A 22379-nucleotide genomic window follows, 5' to 3' on the forward strand; every position below is an offset into this window, starting at 1 on the left:
TTCCTCTTGCCTCGTTAAAGGAAGCCTCGATGAAAGAGACTTAGAATTCGGGATGCGAGAATAAGAAATGGCGGGCGAAATTACACCTACCTGCAGCACTCTGCATCTTGCATACATACCTAAGGTACTCAAAACGCTGACGGAAAGCCTGGGCCTGTCTTGTCGATATCGTCGTCAGGTACAGACCAACTTTCAGGTTCACCCCACCCACGGTCAGCGTCAGTCAGTGGGTATGAAACGCTCCAACCCTCTTCGGTGTCAGCCACTGGCACCATGAGTTTCTTAGCTCCGAGTCCTCTTCACTCCACTGCCATCCGCGTCGGATCACGGGACGGCCGCAATGAGGTGGTGCGTCAATTACTTCTCTTCCGTTCCGACACGCCCGCGTGTGCACGACTCGCATCTTCTCAAGCTCTTCTCCTACTTAGCCAAGACCTGTTAGCTTGTGTACCGCACGTTCGTTCGTGCAAGTTCATGTACAATACATACATACTAGGCCGGCCAATGGAGGTCAGCAACGATTCGCCTCTTCACATCCCTGCGCCCTTTCTGCCCAGAGATCCAACCCGACCCTCAACACCTCAACCTACAGTCTACTGCTGGACATCGCTTCTCTACGGAAAGCGTGATTGGGTCGCGTGCTGCTCCACCTGCCCTGCATACCGGTCCGAATCTGGAAAGTAGCCAGTGCTTATAAAAGAGCCGATGTCTGTTCTATGCCTACCCACTCTCTCCCCCACGAGCGCACTCAAGCGCGGTTTGATACTAGTCGTATCGCCCACTATGGTCTCCCAGTAGCCATAGCCTTTACTCTATCTCATTCTTATCTTTACCAAACCCCTTTGACCCTGCCTCCTAGAGAGCTTTGTGCGGTAAGCCTCGCTCTGTCTCTTACCCGCTCTCACCTGGCCAAGTGTGTTGAGAAGTGCTGGGAGAAGCGCCGTTTATCACCAGCTGTCCCAGACAGGGTAGTGTTGGGCCGACAAAGGGAGTATCCGGTTTGGAATGACGGACGCTTCCCGGGTGTTTGGAATACGCGTCTAAAAAAGGGGGGTCGACCCAGTTACAGACGCCGTTCGTCCACTGTTGGTACAATATAGTTTGCCACCAAGAGTGAGCGTCGTTTTTATGCTTGGGATGCTGCGGCGCTTTTCCGGCATGTCGGCAGTCCGCTTTACCAGGGCGGCGAGGCCTATCGGCCGATCCGTGGCCACCCCGAATAACACCCGTCGCGCTGCCGTCAGGCAAAGTTTCACGACTTCATCCATCCGACGCGGCCCCGCCGGCAACAGCCAAGGCAGCCGAGCTGCTTCAACATGGTCACTGCCCAGCGTCTTTGCTGTTGCCGCAGCGGCCGGCTTGCTTGGCTGGGGCGCCTCGGAGCTCCAGCATCAGGGTTTTCCCGGTGCCGTTTTGCTTGACGGCACGTTTCCGGCTCCCCGATATGCAAGCATGCATGAAATGGAGCAGGTATGTTGTCTGGGAATCCCTAAACATCCGAGGGCCAGGGCGGCAAGACGCTGAAGAAAAATGTCCCACTGACTGCATTTGGTTGCGTGACATCATCACAGGCTCTGAAGGAGATCCGCCAGGAGATACAGGGCGAGGATATCATCTCCACCGACCCGGAAGACCTACACGCGCATGGATATTCGGAGTGGTCAACAACCAATCCAGAAGGATTACCTGTCGCAGTAGCGTATCCACGCTCAACGGAGCAGGTGTCGGCCATTGCACGCATCTGTCACAAGTACCGCGTGCCAATCATCCCCTATTCGGGCGGCTCCAGCCTGGAAGGGAACTTCTCTGCCCCCTTCGGCGGCATCAGCGTTGATTTCGCCTACATGGACAAGATTGTCCAATTCAACAAGGAGGACATGGACGTTGTGGTGCAACCGAGCATTGGATGGCAGGACCTGAACGAGCAGCTTGCCAAGATGGGCAGCGGGCTCTTCTTCCCCATCGACCCTGGTACGTGACCGTTGGACGGATGTATGGATGTATGGTGTGCCTGAGTGCAGCGCCGGGCTGACAAGGACATGACAAAACAAAGGCCCGAGCGCCAAGATTGGTGGCATGATTGGAACAAACTGCTCGGGCACCAATGCAGTCAAGTATGGGACGATGAAGGACTGGGTCATCAATCTCACCGTGGTGCTGGCCGACGGGACTGTCATCAAGACGAGGCGGCGGCCGCGCAAGTCCTCGGCTGGCTATAACCTCAACGGCTTGTTTGTTGGCTCGGAAGGTACCCTTGGTCTGGTGACCGAGGCAACCCTGAAGCTGGCCGTCGTCCCGGAGGAATTCTCGGTTGCGGTTGTGACTTTCCCGTCGATCCGAGACGCTGCGTCCGCCGCCGCCGAGGTGATGCAGGCCGGCATTCCCGTGGCCGCGATGGAGATCATGGACGAAGTCCAGATGAAAGTCGTCAACCTGGGCGGTGCGACCGCCCCACGGGTCTGGAAGGAGATGCCCACGCTGTTCTTCAAATTTTCCGGCACGAAAGTCAGCGTAAAGGAGAACATAGAGTCCGTGCAGAAGATCACCAAGGCCAACAGGGGGAGCAACTTTGAGTTTGCCAAGGACGCCCGGGAACAAAAGCTTCTCTGGTCTGCTCGGAAAGAATCGCTGTGGTCGATGCTCGCGTTGCGCAAGGACGGAGAGGAAGTCTGTAAGTGAAAGTGAACACCAAGCAATGGGCGCAGACACGGGCGGAACTAACTAAATCGCCTGCTAGGGAGTACCGATGTCGCGGTGCCATTCAGCAGGCTTGCCGACATCATCGAGGTGAGCAAAAAGGAGATGGACGACTTGGGCCTGTTTGCCAGCATTCTGGGCCACATTGGAGATGGCAACTTCCACGAGAGCATCATCTACAACCGGCAAGACCCTGCCGAGAGGGAGAAGGTCGAAGCCTGTGTCAAGAATATGGTCAAACGAGCGCTGGAAATGGAGGGCACCTGCACTGGCGAGCACTCCATCGGCTGGGGCAAGAAGGAGTCGCTTGTGTGGGAGGTCGGCCACGATACACTGGGTGTGATGGTCAGTATCTCTGCGAGGGCACGAGCTCAAGTAGCAATGCGGCTAATCATGACCGCAGAAAGCCATCAAGTCTGCACTTGATCCGAACTGGATTATGTTCGTTTTTCAACACCCTCCCTCCCTTTGGGACGAAATACAAGAAACAGCGGCTAACAAAGATATTCTAGGAATCCTGGGAAGATCTTTGACAGGCAGGGTCAAGCGAAAGGGGCTGGTTCCCGCATTTAACACAGAACATACCTTGGCATCAGTCATTTACACTGCATATGGGCAACCGCATACGCATACATGATACGGGGCATAATGCCGGAGCATCATATGGGCCGTGCATGGACTTGGATATCCGGAGTGAGGGAACCAAAAGTCTTTCAACGCTGTCGATACGTGCTTGCTCATCTGCTACCTTATTTCGTTGGTATCTTCTAAGCCGAGGTTCTGGTTTCCATCCACTACAGGTTCGGGAGAACCCTGACATCCGAGTTCCGCAACGTGACAGAGGAAAAGGCCACATACTAGAAGGCACTCCTGCGGTGTATGCTCCTCTTGTTTCTGTCCTCGTCGGGCCTGCTCGGCGTGCAGAGTTGAGTGCCCTGCGAAGCAAACTGCCCGGTAAGTCTCCTGAGTTTTACTGGAGGCAAAGCACACCTGAAAAGCCCAAAGAAAATGCCACAGGTCGTCACAAGGGCTGCACATAAGAGCGCAGCAATCATCCCTTGGTAAGCTATTTTTCATTTTATACCTCTCTCCGAATCAGGTCAGTAGAGGACTCGGAAATTGCAAGGAGGACGGGGCTTTGGAAGGAAGGAGCAGTCCCCCGGGACATACCGGCCGCCCCGGAACATAAACCAAACCAAAGCAAAACCTCACCGCCGACTCCAACCCAACAAACTCCCGGGTAACAAACCTGCAACTTTCCGTGGCAACCTTCACGCTCCAGCTGCTACTCTGCATGTTACAAACTCCCGGTTTGGGGATTTGACGGAGGTTTAACGACGTTGGCACTGCCCAGTCGCATAGGCTTTCAGTAACCTCCGTGCCACGCTCTCTCTCGCTCCCGTTGCCAGCAGCAATTTTCGTCCCTAACCCAACCTTCCTTCTTTCTTCCTTTCACATCAGGGCAAGGTTCGATTCGCCGGTCATCTCAACAAGTCGGTGGCCACACCCTTACCCACGCACAACTGAGATCTAGCCCGGTTTGTTCACGGCCTCGGAGGTTTTACACTTCACCTTTATAGTGAGCTGGTCAATGGACTTGACACAACTGATCGTTTCACTCCGACAATGGCAGACCTTATGGATGGGGGCTACCAGCGGCTCCTACTGGAAGGTGTAGATAATGGACGCCTCAGAGTACAGCACCATAGGGCAGAGGCTCGCCGTCCTCCTACTGCTTGGAGTCGAGGTGGGCAACCCGCAAGGCCATCTCCACCCGCGAGGCCACTCAGGGAGGCGCACGGGACCTCCAGACCGTCCAGGCTCAGCCCTCTCCCCGTGTCTCGCCCACCTCCCACATCGCTCCCTTCAGCATGGAGCTCCCGAAACAGCGTTACTATGATTGTCAGAGGCGTACCCCCGAAGGCCTCACCGTGGGATATCCGGCAATTTTTTGAGAGATACGGCAGGGTCGTGTGGGTTGAGGTTGACAGCGCCTCAAGACCTGGAGCCCGATCTGCCAAGGTGCGCTTCGAGCCTCCGCCGACGGATACGAGCTTCTTCCAGCAGGGCGAATGCCGACTCGCCATCTGCGGGACGGTGTCACGGGCTTGGATCGAATTCCCGAAGCAGCCTCCTGAAGAGCATACCCTGACAACACCCCTCGGCAATACTTGTCCAGCATCGCTAGTACTGCGTCCCATCAAGCTCACCTTCGGCATCTTGACCCAGCCAACTACACTCATGTGTAAAAGAGAGATTCGGTCACTGGGCAGTGGTTTCGAACTCACGTTGACGGCCGACTTTAAGCGGAAGAAGCTGGTCATCCATTTCCCTCTCGTCATCGACCGTGAAGGTCAGCACTATCGGATGGATATCAAGTTCGGCATCATCAAGCAAATCTATCGGACGCATTCGGCGCTCATCATTTCCTTGGAAGATGTTCCCCTTTTCCGCAAGAAGCCGATGGCTGTGAATGGCGAGGCTTGGGCTGATCGGTTGGTCTGGGGAGAGGACGAGCTTTGGCAGAGAGTCGTGGACATCCGATCAAGCTTCGAAAACCCCAAGGCTGGACCAGTATCCTTGGAAGAGAAGCCCAGGATAATTGACCTGGGACGTTCGACGACCTACTGGATGGACCTTGATAAGGCTGGACAGGAGAGATGGTCCGCCATTGAGTCGCATCTCCATGAATGGAATGTCAACACGGACGTCGGAGTCGGTTTCACACAAATCCCCAACAAGGATCCGGATCTGTGGGATATTCTGGCGGATTCGCCCGTAGGCTTAGGGGTATCATCGGCAGGGACAACTTCCTCCTGGAACCACGATCTAGCTCTGCTCTCCCTGACGGGACAGATTTCACTGCCCTTTGATGTCCGATACCAGCTGGAAGTTTGCATCTCGCGCGGCATTCTCTCCGAGTACAACATTAGCCGCGACTTCCTTGAAAAGCTGGTTGAGCTATCAATGCCTAGCGGGTTTGGTCCTAACCGAGCGCGATTGATCCTCGAGTACGCGGCAGACAAGGGACGGCCGATACATAACCCTATGGACCTGTTCAAGGATTCAAGCGCCATGACCTACTATCCGGCCACTCTCCATATACCCGATTATTGCGCCTTGATGCGCAAGGTGACTGTTACACCGACTAGGATCTACTTCAGCACGCCGACCGTCGAGACCACCAACCGCATCATCCGCCGTTATAAGGAGGTCCAGGAGTACTTCGTTCGTGTCCAGTTCACTGACGAGCTACTGGAGGGCCGGATCAGGGCTTGTGAGGTAGACCGAGACGACGAGCTCTACGCGCGTGTCTATCGGGTCATGATTCAGGGAATCCGCATGGGGAAGTGGCGCTGGAGGTTTCTTGCCTTTGGGAACTCTCAAATCCGAGAGTGCGGTGCTTTCTTTTTTTGCCAGACAGAAAGCCACCCGGATATCACCTGCCATACTATCCGCCAGTGGATGGGAGACTTCAGCCACATCTCTAATGTGGCCAAACTTGCTGCTCGACTAGGGCAGTGTTTCTCGACCACTCGTCTGCTACACTATATCTCCTCGCCCCGGATAGTCAAGATCGACGACGTCGAGAGAGGAGGGTTTTGTTTCACGGACGGTGTTGGAAAGATCTCCATGCCGCTTGCTGGTCTCGTATCCGAAGACTGGAAGCTCTATCCCCCTCCCTCGGCCTTCCAGTTCCGGATGGGAGGCTGCAAGGGTGTTCTTGTGGCATGGCCCGACGCTAAAGGCACTGAAGTGCACATTCGACGATCCCAAGAGAAGTTCCACGCCGAGTACAACGGCTTGGAGATCATCCGCTGTGCTCAGTTCTCCTGCGCAACTTTGAATCGACAGACCATCTTACTCCTCTCGTGCCTGGGCGTTCCTGACGAGGTCTTCACGGGCATGATGGAAGAGCAGATCTCCAACTACAACGCTGCTATGACGGATAAGGACAAGGCTGTTGAGCTGCTCACCACCTATGTGGACGAGAACATGACAACCGCCACCATAGCGACCATGCTATCGGACGGATTCATGCAGACCAAAGAGCCCTTCGTCCAGACGCTCCTTCAACTCTGGAGAGCTTGGTCTATCAAAGGCCTCAAAGAGAAAGCAAGGCTCGTTGTCGACCAGGGTGCTTTTGTCCTCGGCTGTGTGGACGAGACCGGGACCCTTCGCGGCCACTCCAGGGCTACTGAAGGGCAGAAGAAGATCCCACGCGACCACCTGCCCCAGATCTTTCTACAGGTTCCTGACCAAAAGGATCGAGGCGCGTACAGGGTCATTACCGGTCTCTGCCTCGTCGGGCGCAATCCATCACTCCACCCCGGCGACATCCGCGTAGTGGAGGCAGTCGATGTCCCCCGCTTGAGGCATCTCCGAGACGTTGTGGTGTTTCCGCTCCATGGTGACAGGGACATCCCAAGCATGTTGTCCGGCGGCGACCTCGACGGAGACGACTACTTCGTGATCTGGGACCCCAAGCTGCTCCCCACCGAATGGGGTCACCCGCCCATGAACTACAGCGCGCCAAAGCCGCTGAACGAACCGAAAGCTTCGACCGCTAAGAGCTTGGCATCTTTTTTCGTTCTGTTCATGAAGAACGACCGGCTACCCTTGATCGCCCATGCTCACTTGGCCACGGCCGACTACGAAATCGAGGGTCCCAAACACAGGAAATGTGAGACATTCTTGGGTCGCTTTCAAATTGTGTCCCAATTCTAGAATCGAGAACTAACCAAAATGGTTCTATCGCAGGTCTTCAGCTCGCCGAATTGCACTCGACCGCGGTCGATTACGTCAAGACGGGCATGCCAGCTGAGTGGGATAAGAGGTTAGATCCCCGGAAGTATCCCCATTTTATGGAGAAGTCCAAAAACAAGTCCTATCATTCCGGAAGGGTCTTGGGGCAGCTCTACGACATGGTTGGCAAGGGAGAGTTCAACAACAGAGAGAACTACATGCTGCCGTTTGACAGCCGCATCCTCAAGCGATACCAGCTGGGCCACGAGCTCCTAAAGGAGGCGAGGAAGATCAAAAGCCAGTACGACATTGGCATGCGCAGGGTTATGGGCCAGCTCGAGATCAGGACCGAGTTTGAAGTCTGGACATCCTTTGTCTTGTCCAAGCCCAAGGTTGGGTCAGACTACAAGGTTCAGGAGAGGGTCGGGCGCGAGGCAGCAGGTCTCAAGAAACAGTTCCGCGATCTGTGTCTGAAGACGGTACAGGAGCACAACTTCGACAAGCTGGAGTTTGTCGCTGCCATGTACACAGTAACATGGGAGGAGATGCGGATCGCACTCTACCAGGCCCGGCAACCGCACGTGCTCCCGGATGGAACGGTGGGCTTGAAGCGCGTTACGGCGCGCTCGATGCCCCTAATCAGCTTCCCATGGCTATTTCCGAACGAGCTGGGCCGCATTGCCGTCGGTGGTGAGAAGCCAGCGGCGGGACGGCGGTTCGTAGCGAAACCCACGTCTACCAAACCAACGAAGCCCGGAGCAAGCACCAGCTTGGGGTGGTCGGAAGAGCCTGAACTTGACTTTTTAGCCGCGATGCATTGCACCAAGACAAGCGACGGCCAGGTTATCCACCGCGGCGAGACCTTGCACCTCTTCTGTCACGAAGATGATGGCGAGGAAGCTTTCTATTGCAGTGGCGACGTAGCCGACTCAAGCTCTCCCGTTGATGCTACGTCTGAGTGGCCTTATGAGGGACAGGTGCCTGACAAACCGCCGACGGGCGAGATGACCCCAAGTGACTTCCCAGTCCTCCTGGATCTCGGCACAGCCCTGGACAGCGAGGAGCCTAGCTCCTCATCCTCGTCTGTTACGTCTTCCGTCCCAACTACGTCTGCCAGCAACCCAGCGGTGGCGGCTCCCCAGATGGCCGAGACTGGCGGCGACTCGACTATGGTCGATCTCCTGTCGTCGGATACGGATGCAATGTGGGATGTCTCTCCGTGTCTGACTCCGGATAGGGTACTGGCCCCTCGACAGCTGAATGCAGTGACGGCGAATGCTCCGCTGGACGGCAGTAACGACGTAGCAGAAGGAAGAGAGAAGAAAATGTTGAAGCCAGAGTCGCAAACCAACACCTGGGTTCCAGCCGTGCCCTGGGACCGAATCAACCCAGTTACTCCTGCAGCTCCAGGACTGGAACTGTCACCGGATTTGGATTTGGAAGCGCCATTGGAGTACATCACCCTGCGAATCGGCAATAGGCTCTTCCCGGCTGCCACCAGTATGGCTTCTTTCGGCCCCCTGGGACAACCTTTCGGCAGTGTCCACAACATACCATTCCCGAGCCGCGACCTCGATACCCGGAATCTAGTCTGGGCCGGAGAGTCTACTGCCTTTAAAGCAATTGGTACACCGCCACGCTCCTCACAGGACGGGAATGAGAATGACGCTACGGGGTCGAGCAAGGACGATGTTGAGCATGAAGAGGAAGCTATTGAGGTGGAGGGGAAGACCGCGCTGGAGCGGGCTATTCGGCTTGCTTGAGGGAGAGAGGCTGGGAGGAAGGAACTGTTTGGCTGATGTAATAGGGAATATCACAACATGGAGCTGCTCCCATTGGGAGCGTCGGATTTGATTGAGGGTTTTAATCTGCCAAATGGCCCGCATCGCTGGGCAGTGCTCTCTCTTCTCACAGAGGGGCCATTGGCTCAAGCCGATGGAAGTTTGAGGCATTAACAGGCTCAATATCGGAGGAAGTCTTGTGCTTGTGCATTTAGCGCTTTTCAGCGCAGAGACCTCTGCTAGGTAGCTACCATTGAGAATCGATGAATTTAGTCACGGTTTCCGTCCCATCCGTGGGCCCGAAACTGCCCTCCGTGAGGGTGATGATCACCACTTGATGCAGAGGTCCGTCCGGATCACCCATTTCTCCCCAGCCGTCACCTCCCTTCCTTCATGCTATCCGATGTCAGTCAGAAAGAACATACGGTCAGTCCCAGTTCGATTACATCACGGCCACCAGCCAGTGGTAAAAGAGAAGGAACCTAGAAAGGCGCAGCGGCGGCCGGGGTAGAGACTCACCAGCATACAGTCGCGGCCGTGCTTGTGTAGAAGCAGCATGCCTGTCTCGAGGCTTACGGCGATCTCCTCCTTGACTGAGCGCCTATCGTGCGGGTAGAAGACTGTTTCGCCGCCGATGCTAGATACCGCCAAATGCATTACAAATGATCAGCTAGGTAGGCCATGGATGGTGGGGTAGATAACAAGTGAGGACGGATGGAAGGAGCTGGGGAAAAGAAGAAATGAATAAATAAATAAAGAGAAGGGTATTATTGTACGTACCAGCCGTCGGCGGAAGAAGTCAGGTAAAGCAGCAGGGTCCAGGTTGTCCGAGCCGAGACTTGTGATCCTGTCCCGGTCGGGACGGTCACATTGTTTGAGTCGTCATCTATTATTGAGTTCAGATTAGAAATAGGGATGGAATTATACATGGAGGAGGGGATTTCGTAAACGTACAATGTGCGTCGAAGAACTGCCCCGGACGGTAACGGTAGATGCGGATGTTGGGATTGAGCCCCACAACCTCCCCGCCCCTGAATCATCATCATCTCTCTCTCTCATCAGCGACACAGCCACCATGCTCATATGAGATACAGGCTCCAAGTTGCGGTGTGTTTGAGCCCCGAAGTCCGAACTCCAAAACCAACAACCTAGTGTTGTGCTTACCACAAATGAGAGACGTCTTCACTCAAAAGAACCTCCTTCAGCCCCGTCTCAGCCCATAACCGGTTGGCAAACCCGGCATCGTCCAACTGGAGGCGGTCATTGACCCGCACGGCCTCGCCGCGCTTGGGCTTTCCCGGCGTGGTGGCGAGCGGGAGATCTCGGAGAAACGAAATGTAATCCCGGCAGAGGGAGCGGGGGAAGAATGATCGGACGACGACCACCTTGTCCTCGACGAGCGGCTCGAGCGCGAGGTCGGCCACGGGCAGCGAAGGTTTGAATGGTGGCCATGAGGGAGCCGTTGTGGTGAGAGGCTTCGTCGTCGTGGTTGTTGTAGACTGCGGCGGGCCGGGCGCCTTGGAGCGTTTGTCTTTGGCCATGGTGGTGACTGAAGAGGAATAATAAGGACGTTGTGTAAGTCAGAGATGATTGTACAAACATGATACGATACATGAAGTACGATAGGTGAGGTACGATACCTGCTGAGCGCTGTGGGGCACGTAAGTTACCTGTTGCCGTTCGACCAATTACTGTAACAACTCGTGCAAACCGAAGGCTAGGTCATAGAGCTGTTCAGTTCTGTGCCGAATACCTGGCTACGTATGTAGGTAGGTTATTTTCCAAAACCACGATGTAACGGTTGCTTGCTGGATAAGTCTGTATTGTACCATCCATTGTTGGAATTTGCTGAATAAAGGGGAGATCGATTGTTGGTGCTGGAGGTTACGTAAGGTACGGTACAAGTACATGTACAGTACATACATACAGTGGCTTACACAACGCCACCAATAAAGACCAGTTCTGGAGAACCTATAATATGGACGCGGCCAGTTACTCTGGGCAGCTCGCTGCGTTGATGCGTCCTGCTTTGGGGGAGAGAGTGAGGTTAGGGTCACGGCATGATCTGGAACGGCTGAATCCAAGAAAGATAGTTGTAGTATAATTGGGTATCCTTCGCCATCCAGAAATGCACAAGCCGTCTCCTGCCAAGTAGTAATATACGACCGAAGCAACGGACCAGAACCATCCAGACAAACCAAACCCATGAGAGCCCGACCTGAAGTCTGAACAAGACCGCATTCCGCACCAGCGATTCTTCCGACCTAAAGTTCCCGTGTCCAATCTTGAAATGGTGTGAACCGACCGTCCGTTTATCAAACCCGAGCCAAGATCAGATATACCCCCGTGCTGTGATCCGAAAGACTATTAAAAGACTAAAGAAAGAAAAGGAGATGGCCGAGAGAATCTCTTGTGGTCTGCAAAGAAAACCGGAACCTCTCGGTCTCACTCTCTCAGAATCTTCTCGACTTTGATAAATAATTGCGCGTTGCAAGGCCGGCGTGTGACGGGATGCAGCAAATCCACGCACCGATACCCGAGTTGAAGTCGGTCCAGACGGATGCAAGCCCAGGCAACGAAGTCGTCGCGAAAACCGCTTGCACTATCCTCGACTTTGAACCTAGTACATGCTACTGTCAGCTGTCGGCCTCCCAAGAAATAGTCCCAGTTGATGGCATCGGCTCACCTCACAAAGCTCAGCTCCTCCACCACATTCTTCACGTCCACGAAATCCAGACTCGCCGGATAGAGACCCCAGTCAGGATTGTCCGTGGAAGCAGGCCGCGTCTCCTTCGCACAGTCGAACGACTTGTGCGGCTTCTCAACATGCAATTCCACCTTGACCCTTGGCCGAAACTTCTTGTCGCCCACGACGCCAAAGCCGCCGCCGCGCCGCCGGTCCTCGGGCAAGGGCAGAAACTGTCCCGCAAGAACCGTGATGCGCAGGTCGAGGGTGCGTTTCCGGATGTGGAACATTTCAGAGAGATCACTGGCGCTGCTGTCGTTGCGCAGATCCGGCGGCTTCAGCACCCACCCGTTAGTCCCCGCAAACATGGCGTCGTTGAGCATCATGCCCTCGTCCGTCCTCTGCCAGTTCATGGCCACCATCTGCACGCCCCGCCGCCAGTGGAAGGTCGGGTCTGGGTTGCTGCTGTCAACGCGTATGCCCTTGGGATAGATGCGCATGAAAAAGTCTCGGTTGTGCATGAGAAGCTTGTGGAGCTTGGATGTATCTTCGGCCAACGACATGAAACTGTCCTCACTCAAGCTGAAGATGTGGCTCGGAGTCCGCGATGCGAGGGAACTCTCGTCTTCAAAGTGCTCGCTGTGGGTGTAGATGGCTAGCGCGGCGAGAGCTTCGCAGATGGGCGGCTTGGAGCGGATGACCGAGATCCCCAGGCTTCTCCCCCTCTCGACTTCCGCCTCCACTCGACAATCGCTCAGGCGCTTCACCTTGATCAAGATCTTGTTGTAGAGCTCCTCTAGATTAGGCTGCCGCTGGTAGGGATCGCAGAAGTCAAACGGCTTGTCCAACAGTAGGCCTGCCCACTCCTCCTTCATGATATCTACCATGACCTCCTGCTGCTCGCGGTCGGCACCCACCTCAAGGCTGACGATGATGGGCAACGGGTTCTTCTCAAAGGCGCTCTCTCGGATGGCCTGGCACACTTCTCGGAAGCCGACGGTGGATGTCATGGTCCCATGGTGGTGTACGACCGGCTCCACCCTAAGCGTCGACCTGGACGAGTCTCTCGATTGTAGCTCAAGGCGGTCACTCAATTCTTTCGGGTCGAGCGTCGTGCCGCTTTCCCTAGGATCCACAGCTGGAAAAGCGGTTTGGACGGCGCTCGGGCTACGGCTGTGTTGCCGGCTTGCCCTGATGCTCATAAGCGCCTCGAGTTTTTCTCCAGCGACTCGGGAAAACGAGGTCGAGGAGAACTGCCTCCGATGCCCGGGGTTTGGTGACTTGGAAGGTGAGCGAGGAAGCGGCCCGTTCCAGACGTCGATTTCGATGCAGCGACATCCATTTGTCAGCACCTGCCGCTGGTTAGCCGCCGCCTGCGAGGAGAGATGTCGAGTCTGAGAAACTTACAGCACGGTATGCCTCGGCCGAGCTCTTGGAGGAGAGCTGGTTGCCCTCGAGATAGGTGTTGTGACTGCTGCTGATAAAGTAATGGCTAATGGGGCGTGTGGTATCCAGGTCATCTTGGTTGGACTTGCCGCTAGCGCGCCAGGCGGACTCGTTGTGGCTCCAGATGTAGAAGAATTGGTCAAAGGTGTACTTCTCGCATTTGAGCCACTCTGCGTCGTCGACCCCTTGGGTCATTTTCAGAAAGGCTGCGAACTTCTCGCGGGACAGAAGCCTATCGCGGCCCCTGGCCATGTCGTAGACATGCCTCACATGTGTCTTGACGCACTCGTGGAACGTCTTCAGTGTGCCATCCAACGTTAGATCGACGCCGATGAGGGTTTTGAGGTTTCCGGCGAGCGCTGTTGCAACAACATCGAGTATGGCATGTCCCTTGTGGCTGGGCGAGCCTCGCCCTCGGATGGTTGTCATGCGGCGGATGAAGTTCGATCTCGGCTTCGCCTTCTCCTTGCGAAACTAGATGGGTGCAGTACTTGGTAAGCTTATTGTCGGAATATCTCGAGGGATCAGGCCTACGGGGCACACCTGGAGACACATCATATTGGTTGACGGATGCCAATTGACAAACCAAGTTCCGCCGCGGCAACCGCAGCCTTGCAGTGGAGGACTGAAGCGAGCTCGGACAGTCAGGACATCGGACCTGGAGAGTTTCGGTGTCAAAATGTAGCCCAGGATACTAGTATCATTAAACGGACAACAAGTACAGTGACTGGCAAAGGCTTAATGCGTATGAACTTGAATACTGCACAGAAGGTGTCAGACAAGAAATGAGGAGCTGTTCGAGTTGAAGAGAAGACAGCCTTGAGGGTGCTAACTCAAATCGCGAATTAACAACGGGCAAGGGTATCACCAGCACAGCGCACGGTAAGGTCGTACCGAGAGTGGGCTCGGCGAAGCTGATGTGGGCCTTGCACTCTTCGCTTCGCTGCTATCACTGCTACCTACCCAATCAATGTGCTCAGCGGCCCCGCTGGATCACACCCCGGCCAATTTTAGTGGCCCGAGCCTCTGGTTCCTGTCGTCCTAAGATGTTCGGATGAGAATGGTAACTTTTACACTCAGGTATAACAGGTACACATAGTAACCGTAACCAGAACGCTCAGGCCAGGCAAGTTCAAGAAGTCAAGCTCGCCCGGCCGCCTACCTAGTACTTGGCTAAGATTAACTATGCTCAGAAATAATTGAGGTCTCGTCTCCTCTGAGAGGCAACTTGTTGATTCAACTTGAACCAGAAAGGCGCGCCAACTGCATGGTTGTTTCCGTGGCTGTGCATTCGTTCCATTTGAAGGTAGGTGGAGCCGCTTTCCAGCTTTGCCAATCCCTGCTGTCTCAGACAAACACCCGAGTTCGAAGAGTGGAATCGATCTGCAGCCGCCGTCAGCCCTACTGCATAGGTAGTCTGCATTCTGGTCTGGACTCGGCAGCACCGACTGAGACTGTCATGGCTGTGCTCACTCACCACTTGGATCCAATTCCCTAATATGCTTCTCCCCGCCACCTATACACTACGTACTTATGGCACGCTTCTTTCCCACCCAGCGCCCGAGGGACTTCATCTACCTGGTTGTGGTAAGCATCCCGGTCATGACCTCAATCTATCCGCGGTTAGTCGGGGAAGGTACCTATGTACATAGTGTACAGTATACATATCATTCTCCTGTCACAGCACCTTCCAACATCTCTGTGCCTATGAGGGCACAACAGCGTACCGACCCCAGCTAAAATGTCCCGTTTTCCTGCTTGTCCACTCTTCGAAGTCATTTATCTGAGCGAGGCGTAGAATTATCCAGCCCCCAAATCACAGCCACGCCGCCGGCACAGTCCGCTTCGCCCCGCTTCCCCAACTGTGTTTCCCCATCACACTTACCCCAACAGCACGGAAAATACCTGGGCCATTTGGTAGCATTCATTCTGTGGGCATTCGCGATCCATGCCTACCATCAAGAATCATTGCAATGTCTCGTATTGTACGAGAACGACTGGCTCTCGAATGTGTTCTCTTGAACGCCCATGACTGAACCTAGCGCAAGGCAAGTCTGACACGTCGACGATCCGTAGCACTGCATTGCTCGCTGCCTTACCAAACTGCCTCTAGATCGTTGTTAGAGCGACGAGAAGTCTTGAGTGTGTGTATTACGGGCGCTCGATAGGCGTGTCAAAAGGCTTCACAAAAGATTTCTTCGATTGCTGGTGGCCCGGTTGTACACCCGGTTCTTACTACAGGCGCAACCCAAGTCTGCGCCTACTAACTTGAAGTTGATACCGGGAGCTGGCGGATAGCCGACGCTTGTTGTTTGATGCGGTCAGGTTTGTGGGTGGATAGAAAGTCTTAGGAACCTCCGTTGTTCTTACATGTCGTCCCAATAAAGAAGCTAGGTGCTCCAGGTACAGCCAGGGTTTGTACGGTTGAATTTTGCAATTAAGTACTAAGGCTAACGGATGAGAGTACATGTCCAGTACATGTATTAAATGTGACGTGCATGACTGTAAGTACAGGTACTGTACATACATACATCTTCATACATCCCTATATTGTACAATACAACGTCATGTCATTATTCTGCTCAGTGGTACGGAGTATACCGAGCCTATGGCCTTCGAATCCCGTAGCGAAGGAAGCAAGCAAGTATTTGCGCTCTTGAAGATATTCGCTGCCTTATACAGCAGACGCGTCAATACTTGGATGTAGGTACTGTATATACTACATCCCATTTTACTATGGCGTTCATTGTTGGCCTGTTAGTAAGGTATCATTCCCATTTTCCTATCGTATGTATGATACTAGTACTAACAACGAGATGGTCACCTGCCTTACGAATGCCGATTCCCCAAACCTATTGACAACTTGAAGGGTATAGTAAGATAATCAACCACGCCGTCCCCCGCCCAGTTTTCCCAAGTTCGATCCTGCGACCCGACAAAGAACTTAGGCCAAAGGAATGAAAAGAGTACCCGCCATTTCCCAGGACATGTTCATGACTGTACAATACAAGTACAATGCAGTCCTGTGATCCTAAATGAGAGTTGATGGTATCTGGTATCGTCACTCTGAAACCGAGTTTCTTGTCTCCTCCATCTGACTCAAAGCTGACTTGAGAGTCCACACTGAATTCAGCCGATTTTTTGCCCATCTTTGTGGGTGAGACGGCTTCCATATGATTGCCAATAGACGTAAGGGAATAGTCGCGTCGAGCGAGTAGGAGGACGCGCAGCGGGGGGTGCCGTCGGATGGAACTACGCAGATTAAAGTACGACTGATGCAACGGGCGTAATACGTAATGAGATCCTAAAAGGGTTCCGTGGCGTGCTTAGCCCCAGATTGGCGCGTTGCGGTACGCGGGCGAGTTGTAGCTATGCAGCACACGGTAAGGAGGATTCGGCCCATATCCATTCCAGTTACCGGTGCTGCGGTGCCGGTAGTGGCCGTGGGGCAGGTGCGGTTGAGACGACTCGCTCTGGTACCACTGACCGGCAGCTGCATCAACCCGGCTCTTGCTCTGGGTGGCAGCAAGAAATGACTGGGGCCCATACGCTGGCTTCACCGGAGCTGTATAGCCGTTGGACATGGACGGGGGATACCCGTACCGCGGAAGCCGGCTCTGATTGCTGTAGCCATCATAGCTTGCCCGGTGCCTTAGGGGCTGCTGTTGATTTTGCCATGCGTGGGCGTTGCTCTGGTGGTAACCGCCGTCACTTCGAACTGACTCGATGGAAGTGCGCCGGCTGCCGCTGGCTGTGGAAATTCGAGAAGCCTGCCGGGCCGTGCTATCGTTCGCTTGCGAATCGAAGTCCAGAGCGTTGTGCGTCGGAGACTGAACGTGATGATATTGCCGGAATGAAAGGAGGCGCCGCGGGTCCATGGAAACTCCGCTGGGTGTCATTTGGCTCGAAGAATGCCTCGGAAGACTGTCCACGCTAGCGTTGACTGGAACGGTGTGGATAGCTGGATAGCCCTGGATGCTTTCCCGGCTGGCTTTGTGACTGAGACTGGAGGCGGAGTTCTGTGACCGTAGCGGCGCTGGCACGCGAAGTGGATATGGCTGCCTTGATTTCCTGTTGACGGACTGAAACGTCTCTGCCCTGTTCTCCATTGCAACTGCTTTGGCAACTGGACTGGGAAGAGGAGCTGACGGAAGATCTATCGACGAGCGACTCAAGTGAAATTCCGACATACGACGTTTCGCCTTCACCCCCTGCTCCTCGATGAGTGTGAGGCTCATCGTCCTGTCTCTCGACTGTCTGATCCCAGCGGGAGCACGGGCAACCACCGGAGACGTAGGAACAACATCACGGGTATCCCTCCCACGGCCATTGCTGACATCCCTTTCGTGCTCTCTCGCTACCTCCTCAGGGGTTGGCACCGGCTTCCGGGAAGTAGACTTTCTGGGGATAACATAGGCGGCAGCGTTGGCAATCGAAGTTGGCACTGAGTGCAGGGTCTGTTTCCAGAGCCCATCCTTGTTCTCGGACTCTTGCATGGTACCCGCGGTCTGCACGGGGTGCGTAGGGTCGACGCTAGCTTCCATACTGCCCACGCTGAGTATCGTCTTCAGCGTGTCCATGCTAGAGTGTGATTTCAAGGCGAGCCTCCTCGCAGCCGAGGGGGAATGGCCAGTATGCTCGCGGACTTTGAGCCCCGTCTTACGGGGAACGGGCAGGATATCGCTATACTGGACCGAGCGCGTCATATTGACTAGAGCGGGCCCATTGGTTGTCCGGCGCCCTCCGCTCAAAAGCCACTGCAGCCTACCAGGTTTCTGCGATCCGCCATTGCTGCTGTGGGCCGAGCTCGGATTGTTGGACGTTGAAGATTTCATGCTTCGGATACCGAGGTTTGGCACCTGCTTCTTTGTCCTCGGCGTCTTTGCTTCGTTGTTCTCTGCCGGGTCATGCGTCGAAATGGCTTTCCCGGCAACACCATTCGGGCTCGGCTGGCTCCGGGCGGCATCTTTAGGCGGGACGAGAGGCGGAGCAGAATCCGATTCTCCTTCAAAGATGTCCGTATACAACAGCGCTGTTTGTTCCGAGGTATGGCTCTCCGAACCGAATGGCGCGCTGCTATGGTCCGCTGAGTGCGATAGTTGCTTCTCCAAGGATGCTGTTGTTGATGCCACCTGGTTCTCGGAGGTCTGCACCTTGGTTTGGACCGAGCGCAGGGAGACATTGGAGCTGTATCCAGAGTCTGCCTTTGTTAACGACTTGTGGGGACTCTCAGATGATGGGCTTGTAGTCGACACAAAGCCACTGTCAGTTCTGCTGATTGAACTGTCCACATCACACTTAGCCTGCTGGTGAGGCGGCTTCGCATTGTGGTCCAACCGGACATCCAAGACCTCGCTTGAGGAGTACTCAAGTTCCTTCTCGTCATCGAACAGCTCGTCCTCTTGAGCCGTTGCTTTCGATGTTGTTTGCAGTTCTGGGCTTGTGGGCTGCGGCCGAATGACCGGTGAAGCGGACGGGCTAAGCGGACACTGCACAGGAAGTTGTGTCGCCGGAGACGTCGTGATACCGTACTGCTCACCCGCCTTCCCCGAAAAATAGCCGTCTTCCGAGAGCACATTGCCTTCACCCGCGCCACCGTCTCCGCGATTCCCGTCGATTCCCGGGCTGATGGGACTTGGGGAGCCATTGGTGATACGCAGTGACCCAAGCTTAAAAGCGCCGATCGACAGATAATGGTCTTCGCAAGGAGTGTCTACTCGCGCGCCCGACTCCGCGTCCTGAACGCGCGGCGGCAATGACATAATACCGCTCCTGTACGACTCCACCGATTGCTGGCGGGATAAGCTTGGTGTCGGAGGATGGCTATGGCGAAAGTTCAACTGGGACGATTGCGGAAGATCGTGGGCCGAAACCAACCGGGTGGCCACACCGGGTGTTTGTATGATGGATCGCCTCCGAACCGGCATATACAACGACACATCCGAACTCACACGAGTCATCGGGGCGCTGAGCGGACATTCCGAGTTACTCCACGAGCTCTCCTTGGTCATTGCCATCTCGTGTTCCGACATTGTTGCTGCCGGTTCAAAGCTCGCTTCTTCATCCACATTCAGCAGACGTTTTGCCTCGTATGAGGTAGGATTGTAGTTCAATGAGGTACGGGGCTCGGAGTTGGCTAGCTGACTGCACGCGTACCAAGCCATCAGCAACAGGCACCTTAGCATCCACAACCGCTATGACTTACTTGTCAGTACCAGCCTGCCCGTAGCACGCAAACGCCGACCCGTACGTCATAGAACAAGCCCTCTCCCTCGCCGACCTATCCGCCAACCGCGAGCCATGGTCTTGCTGAAGATCATTAGCGTGCCGTGACGATCTAGAGCGAAACATGCTCCTTCGTTTCGACTCTGGGTGCAGGCAGGGAGCCGAATGGAGAGACATTCCACTGTCAACTCGTTGGTCAAGGCCACCGGGTGCTTCGACAGCGGACCCAGTTGTGGGCGTTGAAGCGACTGTCGGGGACGGCACCGGAGGATTAGGCAACGGGGGTAATGGAGCATTGGATTTTCGTCGAGAGCGGTTTGAGAAAGATGCCGGGCTCAACAGACCGGCTGTCGCATGGTTGCCCGTCTTCGGCTTGCACAGCTTCTGGGACGTTCTTGATTTCCGGGACGCCTCATTGGACTGAGCGTTGCCCATGATGGCGTGGGCGGCGATAGGTATTGCTATGCGCTTATTACTGCTTCCATGCCGCAAAACCGTGATGCCCGCCCGAGCTTAGAAGCGGGCGGCACAGTGCTTCATGTATAGGCGTTTGACCCGGAAGGGCGCAATAAAGGCAAGACACACGGCTGCCGGGCACAATAATTGGAATTGGCCAGCAGCAGGGAAGAACGAGCCGGGGAAAATACTCGGCGTAATGACGATGGACAGGGCTCGGGAACAACCTCAATCTAAAAAGAGAACCCAGAACAAACAGGTCTGTGCTGCTCAACTGGGGTGTTTCACAGGCGAGACCGCCAAAAACATGTCCACAGACTGCCGGCAGGAAGTATCAGACGCAAACTACCGTAGAACTCGAAGCAAGAAGGCCGGTATAAGGGATGTGAGATGCACCGAAAGCGGTCGGTTGGAAGTCCAACCTTGGAAGTCGTGGAGTTGGATTGGATGTTGCATCATGTCACTGATGCGAACTTGCTCCAGGCAGGCAAGGAGCTTGGCTGATGGACTGGCAGGGGTGTGCAGCCGGCTCCAGCTCGAATTCCGGAAGCGGAGTCTAGAAAGGTGGGGCGGCTTCAGTTGGCTTGCGTTTTGCTACGAGGAGCGAGGGAATTCGAGATGGAGCGTCCTTCCATGAATCTACCATGACAACATTTCGAGGCTTGCCAACCCCTTTTCAAACCCTCAGTAACCTACCACCGCGGGGTGCTAGGGGAAACACATGCGGAATTCCTAGTGATGAAGGAAGTTAGAGATGTGATAGGCATATATGTAGGTCAGTTACCGTTACCTTGGTTAATTACTTAGATATGTCGGGATACATAGCGCCCCTTGCACGTCTCCTGCACAGAGCGGAAGCGTCTGATTACGGTTCTAATGCCTTGCTGATTTTTGGGCTCTGCCTGGAAGCGCACCCCAGGAGGTCTGGGCCTGCGAAACAAAACAAGAATGGCCTTGCTAACGTTACCGCCTGCACTTTGCCCGCAAGTCGTGTCTCGTCAGAGATGGGCGGGGTGTTAGTAGTGAGACAACTTCCCCTGCGCGGGGTATTCCTAGGATCTGCTTGGAAGCGTGAGGTAACAAGAGTCCTTGCAACTAGATTCGATACCTTCCATTGTCCGTTGTTGGATCCCCGCAAACGGCCAGCGCATGGGTTTCTGACTGATCAGCTGAGGTTCCAACCATGTACTGTGGCAGTCGTTTCAGATGCTGAGCTAATCTGGCCGACAGGCGCTTCAAGCCGTGTCTCTCTCTCTCACAATTCCCCCGTAGTTTCATCCTTAATAAAGACCACCATTCATGGTGGTACTGGACAGGAGTGCAAACAACACAGCTGACCTGAAATAACTAAACCAAGAGGGGTTTTCAGTACCAGGCTTGACAAGCTTGACGTAGGAAACCTAGGTGACGGCGACTTACATGTGTACCTCACCTTTGCAACTGCGGCGCGCATTTGATTGGCGACACTTGGTCCGGCAGTCCTGTCGCGACGGGTGGGTCTCTCGGATAACGGAAACGTCATTCTTAAAAGCCGGCCTTAAGATCTGGATTGGGAAGGCCAACATCAATGCAGCAGACTCGGAGCGGAAAATGCTGCCGAAGCTGTGCCAACGCATCTTGACATCCGTGTCGGTGGCTGAGATACCTGGCATCACCAGTCTTCCCCGGGCTCCGACCGTCGATAAGCAAAACCTATGTATTCCGGCAGCCGGCCGGTTGTCATGGGCAGGACGAGGGCGAAAACAGCAATCGAAATCTGGGCCAACCGGGTATGTATGGATCACCGGTCATCATTAAGCCCCGGGCACCCACAGTCAGAGGGAAGCTTGATGCCCTCATTCGGCTGCTCAATTTGGGAATGGCGATTTGCAAACTGGCAGTTGCTTGACGGACTATTCCTCTTGATCTCCCGCGCACACTGAGCATAGAGTAATAATAAGCTACTAGTACTTCCCGAGCTGCCGTACGACAACGAAGCTTGCTTTTCGACGCCCCGGGACCCCCGCGCCTCTCTCCGGTTTGTTAGCGCGGAACACCCCGGTCGTCGGCCCTTTCGGAACCGGGATCCACTTGAACATGTTTGAGACTTCGAGCGCGGTGGTGACATCATCCACATTTCCCCGAACACCGTGACCATTGTATTCTACGGATTACACAGGGGTGCGGAGGGGCCGCAGCCCTTTCAATTCCTTTCGACTTCGTCCTCCCACGGGCGGGCTGTTGTAATAGATAGTCAGACTCAGCACTCGGGTCGAAAAGCATTTCGTGACTCGCCTACCCAGATTGTGCCTGAAGGGACATCTGCATGAATTGCGGTCAGCAACAGTTCGCGGCAAAATGTG

The 22379-nt window shown here is 54.8% G+C and overlaps 6 protein-coding genes across 6 annotated transcripts; 3 read left to right on the forward strand and 3 right to left on the reverse strand.

The window, feature by feature from the left end:
- Positions 1-1158: 1158 nt before the first annotated feature.
- On the forward strand, positions 1159-3270 carry B0T15DRAFT_389150 (FAD-linked oxidase-like protein; the record flags this gene model as incomplete). Its single annotated transcript, XM_062864472.1, has 6 exons — positions 1159-1470; positions 1572-1971; positions 2054-2671; positions 2738-3042; positions 3101-3138; positions 3210-3270. The coding sequence occupies 6 exons, from the start codon at positions 1159-1161 to the stop codon at positions 3268-3270; spliced, it is 1734 nt and encodes a 577-aa protein (XP_062726518.1).
- A 1053-nt stretch (positions 3271-4323) lies between these two features.
- B0T15DRAFT_386669 (RNA dependent RNA polymerase-domain-containing protein) lies at positions 4324-9206 on the forward strand (the record flags this gene model as incomplete). Its single annotated transcript, XM_062864336.1, has 3 exons — positions 4324-7381; positions 7459-8736; positions 9034-9206. 3 exons carry the CDS (start codon positions 4324-4326, stop codon positions 9204-9206), a joined length of 4509 nt encoding a protein of 1502 aa, XP_062726519.1.
- A 172-nt stretch (positions 9207-9378) lies between these two features.
- Positions 9379-10853, reverse strand: B0T15DRAFT_47819 (uncharacterized protein). Its single transcript, XM_062865995.1, has 5 exons — positions 10389-10853; positions 10179-10255; positions 10005-10110; positions 9744-9861; positions 9379-9620 (listed from the first exon to the last, which is right to left on the reverse strand). The coding sequence occupies exons 1-5, from the start codon at positions 10763-10765 to the stop codon at positions 9552-9554; spliced, it is 747 nt and encodes a 248-aa protein (XP_062726520.1). The 5' UTR covers positions 10766-10853; the 3' UTR covers positions 9379-9551.
- Positions 10854-11669: 816 nt separating this feature from the next.
- B0T15DRAFT_481986 (PLC-like phosphodiesterase) lies at positions 11670-13911 on the reverse strand (the record flags this gene model as incomplete). Its single annotated transcript, XM_062866061.1, has 4 exons — positions 11670-11844; positions 11911-13262; positions 13318-13830; positions 13900-13911. 4 exons carry the CDS (start codon positions 13909-13911, stop codon positions 11670-11672), a joined length of 2052 nt encoding a protein of 683 aa, XP_062726521.1.
- Positions 13912-16419: 2508 nt separating this feature from the next.
- B0T15DRAFT_47907 (uncharacterized protein) lies at positions 16420-20193 on the reverse strand. Its single transcript, XM_062865996.1, has 2 exons — positions 19562-20193; positions 16420-19500 (listed from the first exon to the last, which is right to left on the reverse strand). Exons 1-2 carry the CDS (start codon positions 20014-20016, stop codon positions 16683-16685), a joined length of 3273 nt encoding a protein of 1090 aa, XP_062726522.1. The 5' UTR covers positions 20017-20193; the 3' UTR covers positions 16420-16682.
- A 573-nt stretch (positions 20194-20766) lies between these two features.
- Positions 20767-21553, forward strand: B0T15DRAFT_47970 (uncharacterized protein). The gene has a single exon (XM_062865998.1). It carries the CDS (start codon positions 20847-20849, stop codon positions 21372-21374), a length of 528 nt encoding a protein of 175 aa, XP_062726523.1. The 5' UTR covers positions 20767-20846; the 3' UTR covers positions 21375-21553.
- The last annotated feature ends 826 nt before the right edge of the window (positions 21554-22379 follow it).

This window comes from Chaetomium strumarium, assembly GCF_033439665.1.
Source record: "Chaetomium strumarium strain CBS 333.67 chromosome Unknown B0T15scaffold_1, whole genome shotgun sequence".
NCBI lineage: Eukaryota > Fungi > Ascomycota > Sordariomycetes > Sordariales > Chaetomiaceae > Chaetomium > Chaetomium strumarium.